This window comes from Amphiura filiformis, chromosome 15, assembly GCF_039555335.1.
Source record: "Amphiura filiformis chromosome 15, Afil_fr2py, whole genome shotgun sequence".
NCBI classification, from domain to species: Eukaryota; Metazoa; Echinodermata; class Ophiuroidea; order Amphilepidida; family Amphiuridae; genus Amphiura; species Amphiura filiformis.
Genome location: NC_092642.1, coordinates 26,477,324 through 26,489,348, shown reverse-complemented (window position 1 = coordinate 26,489,348; position 12,025 = coordinate 26,477,324). Strand labels below are relative to the sequence as shown.

General features: G+C 36.6%; 1 protein-coding gene across 1 annotated transcript; it reads right to left on the bottom strand.

The window, feature by feature from the left end:
- Window positions 1-234: 234 nt before the first annotated feature.
- LOC140170832 (glutathione S-transferase 1-like) lies at window positions 235-2,567 on the bottom strand. Its single transcript, XM_072194047.1, has 3 exons — window positions 2,432-2,567; window positions 1,334-1,426; window positions 235-263 (listed from the first exon to the last, which is right to left on the bottom strand). The coding sequence occupies exons 1-3, from the start codon at window positions 2,565-2,567 to the stop codon at window positions 235-237; spliced, it is 258 nt and encodes an 85-aa protein (XP_072050148.1).
- Window positions 2,568-12,025: the final 9,458 nt, after the last annotated feature.

Genomic DNA, 12,025 nt, shown 5'->3' with positions numbered 1-12,025 from the left:
TGTATAGAATATTCGATCACACGTGTATATCACAATGCATATGTAAACTTTCTTTATCTATGTCAATAATAGAATATTGATTTCACCAACGGAGTATGGAGCTGTATGAAAAAAATATTTATATTATAGGGTGTTGACACTGTGCCCTGGCCAGAACTCAAAACGTTGGGTACCGAGAACACACAAGAATAATTTTGATAGCGTTGTGAGTAGTATGACTTTCATGGAACGGGGTCACATCCAAACAAATAGGTTGGGAATTTCTGGATTAAGGACAAGATATAAACTCGTATTTTATCTTTAATCATCCTGATGTATTCTTCAAAATACCATCGAAAACTGAATTTATACTCGATCGCTTTTCCAGAAAAGCGATTATCACGCTTGCTCGGTGTTTACTTACATTCCCAGAGCGTCGAGCCGATTAATTGATTCAAATCGCTGAGGTAAAAACGACGTCGCTTTTACAAGTTGAAGAAATCTTAACTTCCCAGCGATGTCGCTTGACACGTGAATGAATCAACCAGTCATTTCCAACAAACTGGATCATTATTTTGTTAATTAATTTACCTTTTTACCATTCCCTTTTCCTCTGGATGATGAATCAATAATTATTGTCCGCAATGGATGTTCTAAAAATGTATTTTGTGGTATTTAGAATATATAGTTGTCGTCTGCAATCGATATCTTCGTGATAAGTATAAATGCAAAAGCGACGAGCGATGCATCGCAAAATTTGGTTATTGCCCATCGCTTTTCAAAAGCGGTGCATCCCTTATTGATCAGCGATCGAGTATAATTTCGGCTTAAGTATTAATCGTCTTTGGACAGCCTTCAAGAAGAAAGTTTATATCGTGGTTTATATGTGACGTGTCATGTCAAAAGGAGACACTTTTGGGCAGGTTATGAATTTTGAGGTTTTACATATCTTAAATATAGAGATATTTTGCTCCACAACGCCGTTTTCCCAAATGAATTTGGACATTCCTAAGCAAAGATATTGAGTTCGGAAGTTATGGTATTATAAAATTGGAAATTGAGATATCGGCCTTTAAAAATATTATTGACAATGTTGAGAGTGGAATTAACTTGAAAAATGTCTCAAAAAATACAAGATGCCAGTTACATTCCGGTCTGAAACTATCAGACAATATTTTTAACATTAATAACATCACAAATTAGCAACAAACCCAAATTGTGAAAAAATCACCCACCAGCAGATTTTTGGCTATTTCTCCATTTACGATCCTGCCCAAAAGTGTCTCCTTTTGACATGACACGTCACATATTATGATGTTGCTATTTAATTTAATTGGTTTACACAGTTCATTACCAAACTCTTTAGCTAAGTAGCTGTAAATGGCTCTACTCTCCGTCAACTGTTTGCCATCAACCTCAAGAATCGGTAGAACTCCAAAAGGTGTATCTGAAATAGGGTGTAAAAGGAAAACTGACAGTTACTACTGCACACTTGCAGTCGGGTATAGTCGAGTCGCGTCATTTAGGGGTCGTGTCACTACAATCTTGTGCGAAAATCGTTGTGACAGATGATGTTTTATAGATCAAATTCCTGCGAATTGAACATAAGGCTGAAAAGCCCCCCCCCCCCCTATCCCCCCTGGAAACAATGGTGGCAATGTTGGAGCAGGCACTGAGTGCAAACACTTTTTACTACATTTCAGCATAAAACATTGAACAAGGGGAGCGGGGATGCGTAAAATAAACAAACTGTCCCAAGCTTTTCGCGCGGGATTGTAGTCAAGACGAGTCCTCTGAAAAAACATATCGCGTCGAGTCGAGTCACCACAACAATTTTCGAGTCACGAAAATAAAAACAATGAGTAAACGACAACGGAACAAAGTATTACTCAACGTTGGTTAAGCGCAAGAACGTTGTAAGTGACATTTTGTGTAAAGTTGAGGGCGCGAAGAACTGGAACCAGTGCTAGTTCTAGTCTAGAACTGCATTTAGTTGATCAGTTGATCACTTAAAAGCCCATTCAGTGATCCAAGCGCAAGTGTGAAAAAATCGTTTATAAAATGCTTAAAAGTAAAGGATAAGTCATTCAAATTGTCATTTGGTATTTTTGAAATAAAAAATTAGGTAAAAACGAAGAAAGCAGCAGTATTGACGAAGTTGAAGCACCATTCAAATACATGTCAGTATATAAATTACAGATTCATGTAGATGCCTTATTTTGTCTTAAATACGCGGCTTTCGGTTGAACCACTAGTAGGCTATGTTAGCACATCTATGACAATGACAACGGTACCAAAATCTGAATTTTGATGATTTTTACGATCATCCGGATGAGCAAATTACTGAATGGGCCTTTAATTCTACCTTATCAAATAGTGCGAATTCTGTTAATATTATTTTTGTGTAGCACTGATCAAGGTCAGTAATGACAAAATATAGCTTGTTACTTACTTGGTTTTAAGTCTGCCCATTCGGTATCATAATCTATCCTCTTGTCTTCATATTCAACTCCAGCGATCTCAAATAGAAGTCTTATTGTTTCGCCTCGTCCTCGGGCATTGAAATAAATCAGTTTATATTTCGGCATTTTGAAGTTAGTATATAATAATCAATGAAAATTCATACAGGCCACTCGTGACTGTTGACAACTATGAGGTGTAGGGTGTTTGTTTATCATTTGCAGATACGATGACAGTCAAGGCATAAACAAATATTATTGACCAAGTTTAAAGTTCGTTCTTTCGAAATGTCATTATCAATTTTTGCTTTAGGGACTGTGCAATATATCAAAACCATTTACACTGTAATAGGGTACCTCTTTTCCACCAGGGTTTGCCACAAATTCAACCTAGCTCAGTGATTAATCTACAATTAAGGAAAAAATAGTTGACATACCTAAAAAATATGTTTAAACTCTTCATTACCGCTCTGATTGCTGCTAGTTCAGTGAAATTAGTATAACTATGTTTTATGAGAAGTATAAACCTTCCCGTTCTCCTTCCCTTCCCCATGCCCCTCAATCAATATTGGAGAGACTGGATAACCCAATGTAATAATTGCTTTCATCAACATTGAACTGGTGGGAAGGGGTGGCGATTAATGTGCTGACATTGATTTCCTTGATTTGCCGAGCCCAATGCAAAATATTTCATCTAAATTATTTCGTTAACTCAAAAATGGAATGCATGAGTATCATATTGCACACGATTTTGGAGTAGATTATATGCCATTATATGCTGTTGAATTATTATAAAATTGTAGATAAAGATATGGGTTAATTTAGGAAGTGGTCACTGACAAACTCATTTAAGCTAAATTACACATTTTTGTGATTAGGACTCTAAATTGCATCTAAATCATTGGTTTTTGGCCCATGTATTTTAAACGGAAGCACGTATTACAACCAAACTGTACACCTTTTATCACAATGATATGTTTCCAATTCTGTTAAATAGACAGTATATTCGCTCAATTAAGGGAACAAACAATGAAAATTCATCTTTTAGCTAAAAATCAAAGTATAATACCGAATAAGCCTACTTAGACCAAGGAGGTATTTGCCGAAACGTGGGGATTAGGATATATTTGATATCATGTCCCCCATCCCAACATGTGGAGGAGACATGTCCCCCTGCGCCCCCCCCCCCCCACCCGATTCACACCCATAACAGCAGGTGATATGAAAGAAAAGTTCCTTAGACTAGTCCCATTTGAGTGAATTATCATTCTAATTTCAATCATGTCTACCAAACTTTGTAAAATGTTAGATAACTGATGCCCCTTATCTACATAACGTCACCGGGAATGTCACCATTTTTGACAGATAGGGATAATGTAATTGAACAACTAAAATTGAATAAAAGATTAAATGGTCGTCATTATAATGCACTGCTAATTCAATAGACATAAGAAATTAAATAGTTAATATCTTATTGATAATGTGCCATTTTGACGTCAATAACTACTTAAAAATACTTCCTACTAAACATCGATTTCTCAACATACGCCAAAACAAGCCATTAATGTCTTTCGCCAAGATGATGCATTTGAACTGTAAAAAGATTCATCAAAATTGTGTGATGTGCCCTGAGTAATTGACCTTTTAATCAAGTTGATTCAAGAATAATTTACTCAGATTTATTAATATTTTGGGAATTCTCACATGACTCAATGTCATCATTGTATTGCATCATACTAAAGGTATCACAATACTAATAAATTTTCCTATACTTTGTGTACAAAATGGGCTCTATTCAAATGGCTCTACCTACCTTCGAAGCGCCTCAATTTTTTGAAGTAATATTTTCCTGAAAGACAAACAAATAAGCAAGTAAACAAACAAAAAGAAATATATTGGTGACCATTAAATTTTCGAGCTACTGGATCGCGAAGACTATCAAGTTTGTTCACCAAATTTTCAGAATAGTGCCACTTGTAATATTACCTAGAAACGGTCTTGAGAAATGCATGTAAAATCCGAATAAAAGCACAGAGTCTTTTTAAATCTTGGCAGATGCTTGGATTCAAGCCTACATTTAATACCTGGCACCAAATAAATAAAATAAAATCTGCCAATTTGTTTTTGATTTTTGATATTGATTTATGCTTGGTTAACTTTTACAGAAATGTAAAAACACTGCATCGGGGCGGAAAGCGTTTAGAGGCATTATTTGGTGATGTGAAATCTAAAGGAAAATCCATGTGGCTATAATAAGGTGAATGCGACATAATTAGTTAATAATAGCTAGGACTTTCCAGCTTTACAAATTTGGCATAAAAGAGAAAAGCCAGAGCATTTGTGGTCTAGCGGTAGAGCACAGGTCTCATGATCGTGAGATTGTGGTTCGAGCCCCACCGTGGCCATGCGTGTTATGCCCTTGAGTAAGGTGCTTCACCTCAATCACTCCTCTCTGTCCATCAATTCCTTCTTAAATGTCTACGAAATGTTATTTGCCACATATTAATATGTGATATTAGTGTTATTTGGGACGTATGTGATATCAGTGTCTTGACCTAAAACAATGATCAGTGCTGGTAACCATGGTAACGCACTAAGTCAGGACAGGGATTACGTTTCTCAAGCCGATTTATGGTTTATCACTTGTGATGAGGAATTATCGGTTTGGCCAATACACAAGTTCCTCTATTGACGCATTAAATAACATGATATGTAATTATAATTAATGATTTGTCACCCATCAGCAGCTACTGAATCATTTCAGCTTGACGATATAAAGTGGCACGTATCCCAATGGCAGGCAGTGTATGTTAGGGGACCATATTTTCGTAATTTTGATTTTCTGATAACCAATCATACTCGCTTGCTTCTGTAGACAAATGATCAAATCTAATAAAAAAAACTAGGCCAGGTCTTTTCAACATATATCTTTTCAACATTATATTAATATTCACATTCCATTGCTTCGGGACCACCTCCTTTAATTAACACCAGAGTTACAAGTAAAGAGCGTCAAGACGATGATATCCGAACGTATGCTTACGGGAATTTCCCGTAAGAAGACGTTCGAATATCGAGAATCTCCCGCTGTTTAAACAAGACTTAGACCTCCTTTAATTGACACCGGCGTTATAAGTGAAAGAGTTTCCATAGCGTCCAGGCGATGTTATCCGAATGCTTACGGGAATTTCCCGTAAGAAGACGTTCGAATATCGAGAATCTCCGCTGTTTAAACAAGACTTAGACCTCCTTTAATTGACACCGGCGTTATAAGTGAAAGAGTTTCCATAGCGTCCAGGCGATGTTATCCGAATGCTTACGGGAATTTCCCGTAAGAAGACGTTCGAATACCGAGAATCTCCCGCTGTTTAAATAAGCCCTTCTTTAATTGACTTCGGCATGATAGAGAGTTTCAATAGCGTCCAGGCAATGTTATCCGAACGTATCCTTATGGGAATCTCCCGTAAGAAGACCCCGATTCGAGTATTGGGAATTTCCCGCGCTGTTTCTTTTTACACAGCCGTGACGTTAGTCACGGCTGTGTCTTTTTTCTTACAGGTTCTTTCTTTCTTTCTTCTTCTTCTTTCTTCTGTCAACCATTACATTTGCTCTAGCACTCACATGCTTACATCGATTTTGAACTTGGTCACAATGATCATTGACCGTGCCCCTACATGTCACATGAAACTTGTGGGGTCAAAGGTCATGCAGGGGTCACATAGGTCAAAAACGTGATTTCAACTAAATATGCATCTTCTCCCACAACTTAGGTTGTACAGTGACCCCACGTGCACACATGCATTGTTATTACCCAGTGTCTATGTGGTGTATACAGATTTGGGGTCAAAGGTCATTAAGGGGTCACTTCCGGTATAAAAAAAAAAACCTTCAAACATTTTTATTAGCTAAGTAAAACATAGCACAGTAACGGTATGTTCACATATGATCTGCAGTCACCCAATGTATATGTGGTATTTTTTATTTTGGGGTCAAAGCTCATTAAGGGGTCACTTCCGGTATAAAAAGAAATACCTTTAAAATGCATCTTCTTCCACAAATTATGTGGGACAGAGACGCCACTTGCACACATGCATTGCTATTACTCAGTGTCTATGGGGTGTACACAGATTTGGGGTCAAAGGTCATTAAGGGGTCACTTCCGGTATAAAACGAAATACATTCAATTTTTTTTATTTGCTAAGAAAAACATAGGACAGTTACGGTATGTTCACACATGAATTGTGGTTATCCAATTCATATGCCGTATTTTTTTATTTGGGGTCAAATGTCATTAAGGGGTCACTTCCGGTCTGAGACGAAAAACCTTCAAAATGCCCCTTCTGCCACAAGTAACATAGCAAAGTGGTGCCACGTGCACCCATGCATTGACATTAGCCAATGTCTTTGGGCGTTTTCATATATTTTGCGGTCAAAGGTCATTAGGGGTCACAACACGGCTGTGTTCGTGGTCTTAGACCACAGCTAAGTCTAGTTTTAATTATTTCCAAACCAGTGAAATCTGATTTATGGGCAACCTACAGCCTGTCTCAAAAAAAATTGTGCAAGTGAAAAGCGCCCTCTTTGGAAATTAGAAAATACCGTTGTGACATATTGCTTACATCAACGTCACGGGCGCAGTCTTAGCTCTACAATGCCGTTTGTTCTGCTCAATTTTCTTGTTCCAATTTCGAGATATGTTTATTTAACAACGAAAGGGTAAAATCACAATTGTGCCACTTTTACTAGGGAAGAGAGCTGTACATGTAAATAAATGATAGCTGATGTTAATGCGTCTAATGCACTCCCCCTTTTGGGGCGCATGCATTAGACGCATCAACATCAGCACGCGTGCATTATTTTGTCTAATATCTCTCCTAACAAGTAATACGCGTTCATTAACCTATAACATGTATAAGTGCGCAATATTTGTTTGTCTTTTAACATGTCTTAAGTGACTAAGAGAACAGTATTTACCATGATAAAATCATTGGCATGCACATGTATTTAATTTTTACAGCAGAATGTGCAATATTTATTTATCTTTTAATCTCTTTTAAGTGGAAAAAGAGAATCATCATTCCTGCATCATGATAAAACAGTAAAAACAGTCAAAAACATTTTGTATTGAGTAATTGATGCATTCTTTTGATCGCACGAAGGAACTTTTGATAAACTTGATGCTATCACTGTTACATGTAAAGCCCTCTTCCCTAGTAAAAGTGGCACAATTGTGATTTTACCCTTTCGTCTTTAACTAAACATATCTCAAGATAGAACAAACGGCATTTGATAGCTAAGACTACGCCCTTGACGTCACAATGGTATTTTCTAATTGCCAGAGAGGGCGCTTTTTACTTGCACTTGTAGCAGAGTAACAAATATATCCCGCTTTGCCTATGTAAATAGACTTAATAGGTTTACTAAACATTCACAAGATTTATGGATGGTATGATTAAATAAAATTATTGGAATATAGATGATATATTATTAGATGAAAATATCATCTGGCTGCAAATATGAATATTATAAGGCTATTGCACGAAATATAGCACAACTTAATACCATAAATACTTTCAAACGTTAACTATTATAATAAATTAAGTTAGTATGTCTATAACATGTTTTTCTGAAGAAAACACTGCCAACTAATATTAGGTATATCCGACGATGTATTTTTATAGTTATGGCCATACGCATATGGTTACACAATTATGAAAATATTACATTGATATTGCTGACAGGCAAGATACATAATTTCACTCAAAATCAATATGACACGGGTCTTTATGTTCTTTTTTTATCGGTCACCAGTTCAACTCGACATACTTAATTGGGTTTTATAATATCATAGTCCATCTACTGCAAGTGATCTGATGTGGCCTTATCAACATACCAAATGTTCCGGTTCAACTTGATTTCAATATAGGGTGGTCCAATCCTAGTTATAACAGAAGATTAATCTTGGCGGGATAATAATGACTAACATTGCATGTTAGGTTGCAACTTGCCGTACGTGTAGAATTAGAGAATAAAGGTATTGTTTTTAGCCGCTGGAGTGCATCTATCGTCTCATATAACACTGGCGACATCATTATTTTAAGTAAAACAACGAGGCGAAGCCAAAAATAATGATGTCGCCCGTGTATGTGGGCTAAAAACAATACCTTTATTCTCATTCTTAAACACTTCAATTCAAATAAAAATATCATACAATTTTTAATTAAATTAAATTTACATTTTGCAAGGAATTACCTAGGGCTTAAAATCGATCAGTCCCGTTGTTGCTGTGCGCCTCCGATTGGTCCAAATAGCGAGTATGCGTATCGCGTTGACGCACACGCGCTGACCCGTGTGATATCGTGTCATATCACACGATTAAAGCTGGGTAAGAACCAATAAGATTGCAGGAACGTTCTCAAGTGTTTGAATTGCCACTGAAGTGATTTTCTACAACCGATTAAGGAATTTTGATTTTCCGATAACCAATGTCCCCTTGATTTGATACACAAAAGATCAAATATAATATCATAAATAATCGTAGAGTCATCGTGGAAGTGATTTTCTACAATCGATTATGGAATTTTGATTTTCCGATAACCAATCGTCCCTCCATTGCTTTTATACTCAAAAATGTAATCTAATAAATCTAATATACAGCCTGTCTCAAAAAAAATTGTGCAAGTGAAAAGCGCCCTCTTTGGCAATTAGAAAATACTGCTGTGACATTATGCTTACATCAACGTCAAGGGCTCAGTCTTAGCTCTCAAATGCTGTTTGCTCTGTTCAATTTGCTTGTTGCAATCTCGAGATATGCTTATTTAACAACGAAAGGGTAAAATCACAATTGTGCCACTTTCACTAGGGAAGAGAGCTGTACATGTAAAATCAATGATATAGCTGATGTTGATGCGTCTGATGCACTCTCCCTTCGGGGCTCGTGCATTAGACGCATTATTCGCATCAACAGCGCGCGTGCATTATTTTGTCTATTATTTCTCTCCCAGCAAGTAACATAAACTTATAAGGTTCGTATGCACAAAAGAGTTAGTCCAAGTGATCTAAGTGGAATTTAGTACCATGAGAAAGGACATTTTCCTTTACATATTTTGCTTAAGTTATTTTGTGTTAATTTTGAACGTTGCATTAAAATCTTTAGAATTTGCTAGCTACTCTAGGAAGGAAATAAGAGTAAAGGACCATTCCTGGTGGAACTTAATTCCAGTTAGACCAGGTCTAACTTTAGACCCTCTCTAACTCTTTTGTGCATACGGACCTTAGTGTGCAATATTTGTTTGTCTTTTAACATGTCTTGAGTGACTTAGGGAACAGTATTTACCATGATAAAATCATTGACGTGCACATGTATTTAATTTTACAGCAGAATGTGAAATATTTATTTATCTTTTCTGTGGAAAAAGAGAATCATTATTTCTGCATCATGATAAAATAGTAAAAACAGTAAAAAAAAATTGTATTGTGTAATGATGCATTCTTTTGATTTCACGACGGAACTCTTGATAAACTTGATGCTATCGCTGATTTACATGCAAAGCTCTCTTTCCTATTTAAAGTGGCACAATTGTGATTGTACCCTTACGTCGTTAACTAAGCATATCTCGAGATTAAAACAAGCAAATTGAGCAGAACAAACGGTATGTGAGAGCTATGACTACGCCCTTGACGTTGATGTAAGCATCATGTCACAGCGGTATTTTCTTATTGCCAAAGAGGGCGCTTTTTACTTGCACAACTTTTTTTGAGACAGGCTGTAAATAAAAACTAGGTCATGTCTTTTCAATTTGATATCAATCACACTCCTTTGCTGCCAGATCATTATCCCGGATCATTATGCTACAAGAGCTTATATTGACAGCGACGTTATAGGTGAAAGATTTTCGTATGAAGCAAAATAATCGCCAGAGCTCACCAGCAGACGTTATCACGAAGTACGATTTTTTTTTCAAACCGAAATCTGATTTGAGGGCAACATATTACATGATTACAAGAATATCAGACACATCCCGCTTTGCCTAAGTAAATAGACTTATAATTGGATTACCAAACATTCGAATGATTTAAAGATGGTATGATTATTGGTATAAAGATGATATATTATTCGACAAAAAGATCGTCTGCCTACAAAGACGAATACCATGAGGTTAACACACGGTGTTTTCACATTTGCTCATTTGAAAGCAACCATAATACTTCTTAAAGTGTCTTATCCAGCATTTATTGACAGCAGGCATCCACCTGTATTGAAATAAGCTGATTGGTATTTCAAACAATGAATTCAAGTTACAGATCAACTTACTTAGGGGCTGTGCAATAATTATGAGCCCCCAGAGGGTAAAATTTCCGAAAAGCCCGCCAAAAATCGCTTGCCCCCCCCCTCTCTCTCTACCCGCCAAAAAATCTTTGTCCCCCCCCCCCCTTACACATGCCAAATTTTTGGGATCACAATTTCCTAACCTTAAATGGTCTAGATATATGTTGCTAGCGCAGCGAGCAGGAAAATATGCATATTAAAGCGTCTCCGTACTGTTTTCTACGGTTTTAGAGCGTTTTATTTAAAAGGCGCCCCATGAATGTGTGCCAGAAATCGCTTCCTCCCCCCTCTCGGCTGGCCATAAATTGCTTTCCCCTACCCACCCCATCCACATTTTACCCTCCCCAGGGCTCATAATTATTGCACATCCACCTTAAGGTTATTAATTATTTTAAACTGTTGTGATTTGTTAGTTCACAGCATCTTACGAATGGTAGTGAGCTTTGTCAAAAACTGCATTGCTCAATTCATAGCAAGCGTGTAGAAGAATTAAAATATCACAGATATACTTTTATAGATGCTGCGGTTCTTGAGTTACGTTGTGAAGAGGGCTGAAACAACAACACTTTTGTAAAACGTACATAACTCATCAACAACAATAAATTAAGCAAGTTTACAAAGTATACGATTTGTAGAATGAACTTTTGCAAAACATCAATATGTTAATTTTCAAAAATATATTGATCTAGATAATGAAATCGATTTTTAGGTTGTTTCGACCAACAATACCTCGTCTACCCTTAATCCTTTGCGTTTTCGTTTCTGAACAAAAGACTTACACAAACTGAAAATATAAACAGACCCTGAGATGTAAGGTAAGATGTATAATATCACTTAAAATCAATACGACACGGGTATTTATGTACAATTTTATCGGTCACTAGTTCAACTCGACAAATCGACTTAATTGGGTTTCATGGTATTATATGTCTATCTACTGCAAGTGATCCGATGTGGCCTTATCAGCAGACCAAATGTTCCGGTTCAACCTAATTTCAATATAGGGTGGTCCAATCCAAAAGGAATTATAACAGAAAATTAATCTAAGTGTTCCACCAATTCAACCATGGAAGTGACAGTAGAAAAAGGCTCAGTTACAACCATTTTAACATCTTCACACACTCTTAGTCCGAGACATACATAGTGTTAAAATAGTGTGTTTACATCATGATTTAAAAAGTGATATTACGCCTTTAGGGTGATACATGTACATATTGACAATTACACCATTTAGGGTAGTAAATTTACTACCATTAGT

Excerpts from the sequence above, each read along its gene's own strand:
- LOC140170832 (XM_072194047.1), bottom strand. The coding sequence starts at position 2,567 with ATGCCGAAATATAAACTGATTTATTTCAATGCCCGAGGACGAGGCGAA. Across the intron at positions 1,427-2,431 it reads ATGGGCAGACTTAAAACCAA|ATACACCTTTTGGAGTTCTA; the intron begins GTAAGTAACAAG and ends ACCCTATTTCAG. Across the intron at positions 264-1,333 it reads CTACTTAGCTAAAGAGTTTG|AAATTCCCAACCTATTTGTT; the intron begins GTAATGAACTGT and ends TCCTTAATCCAG.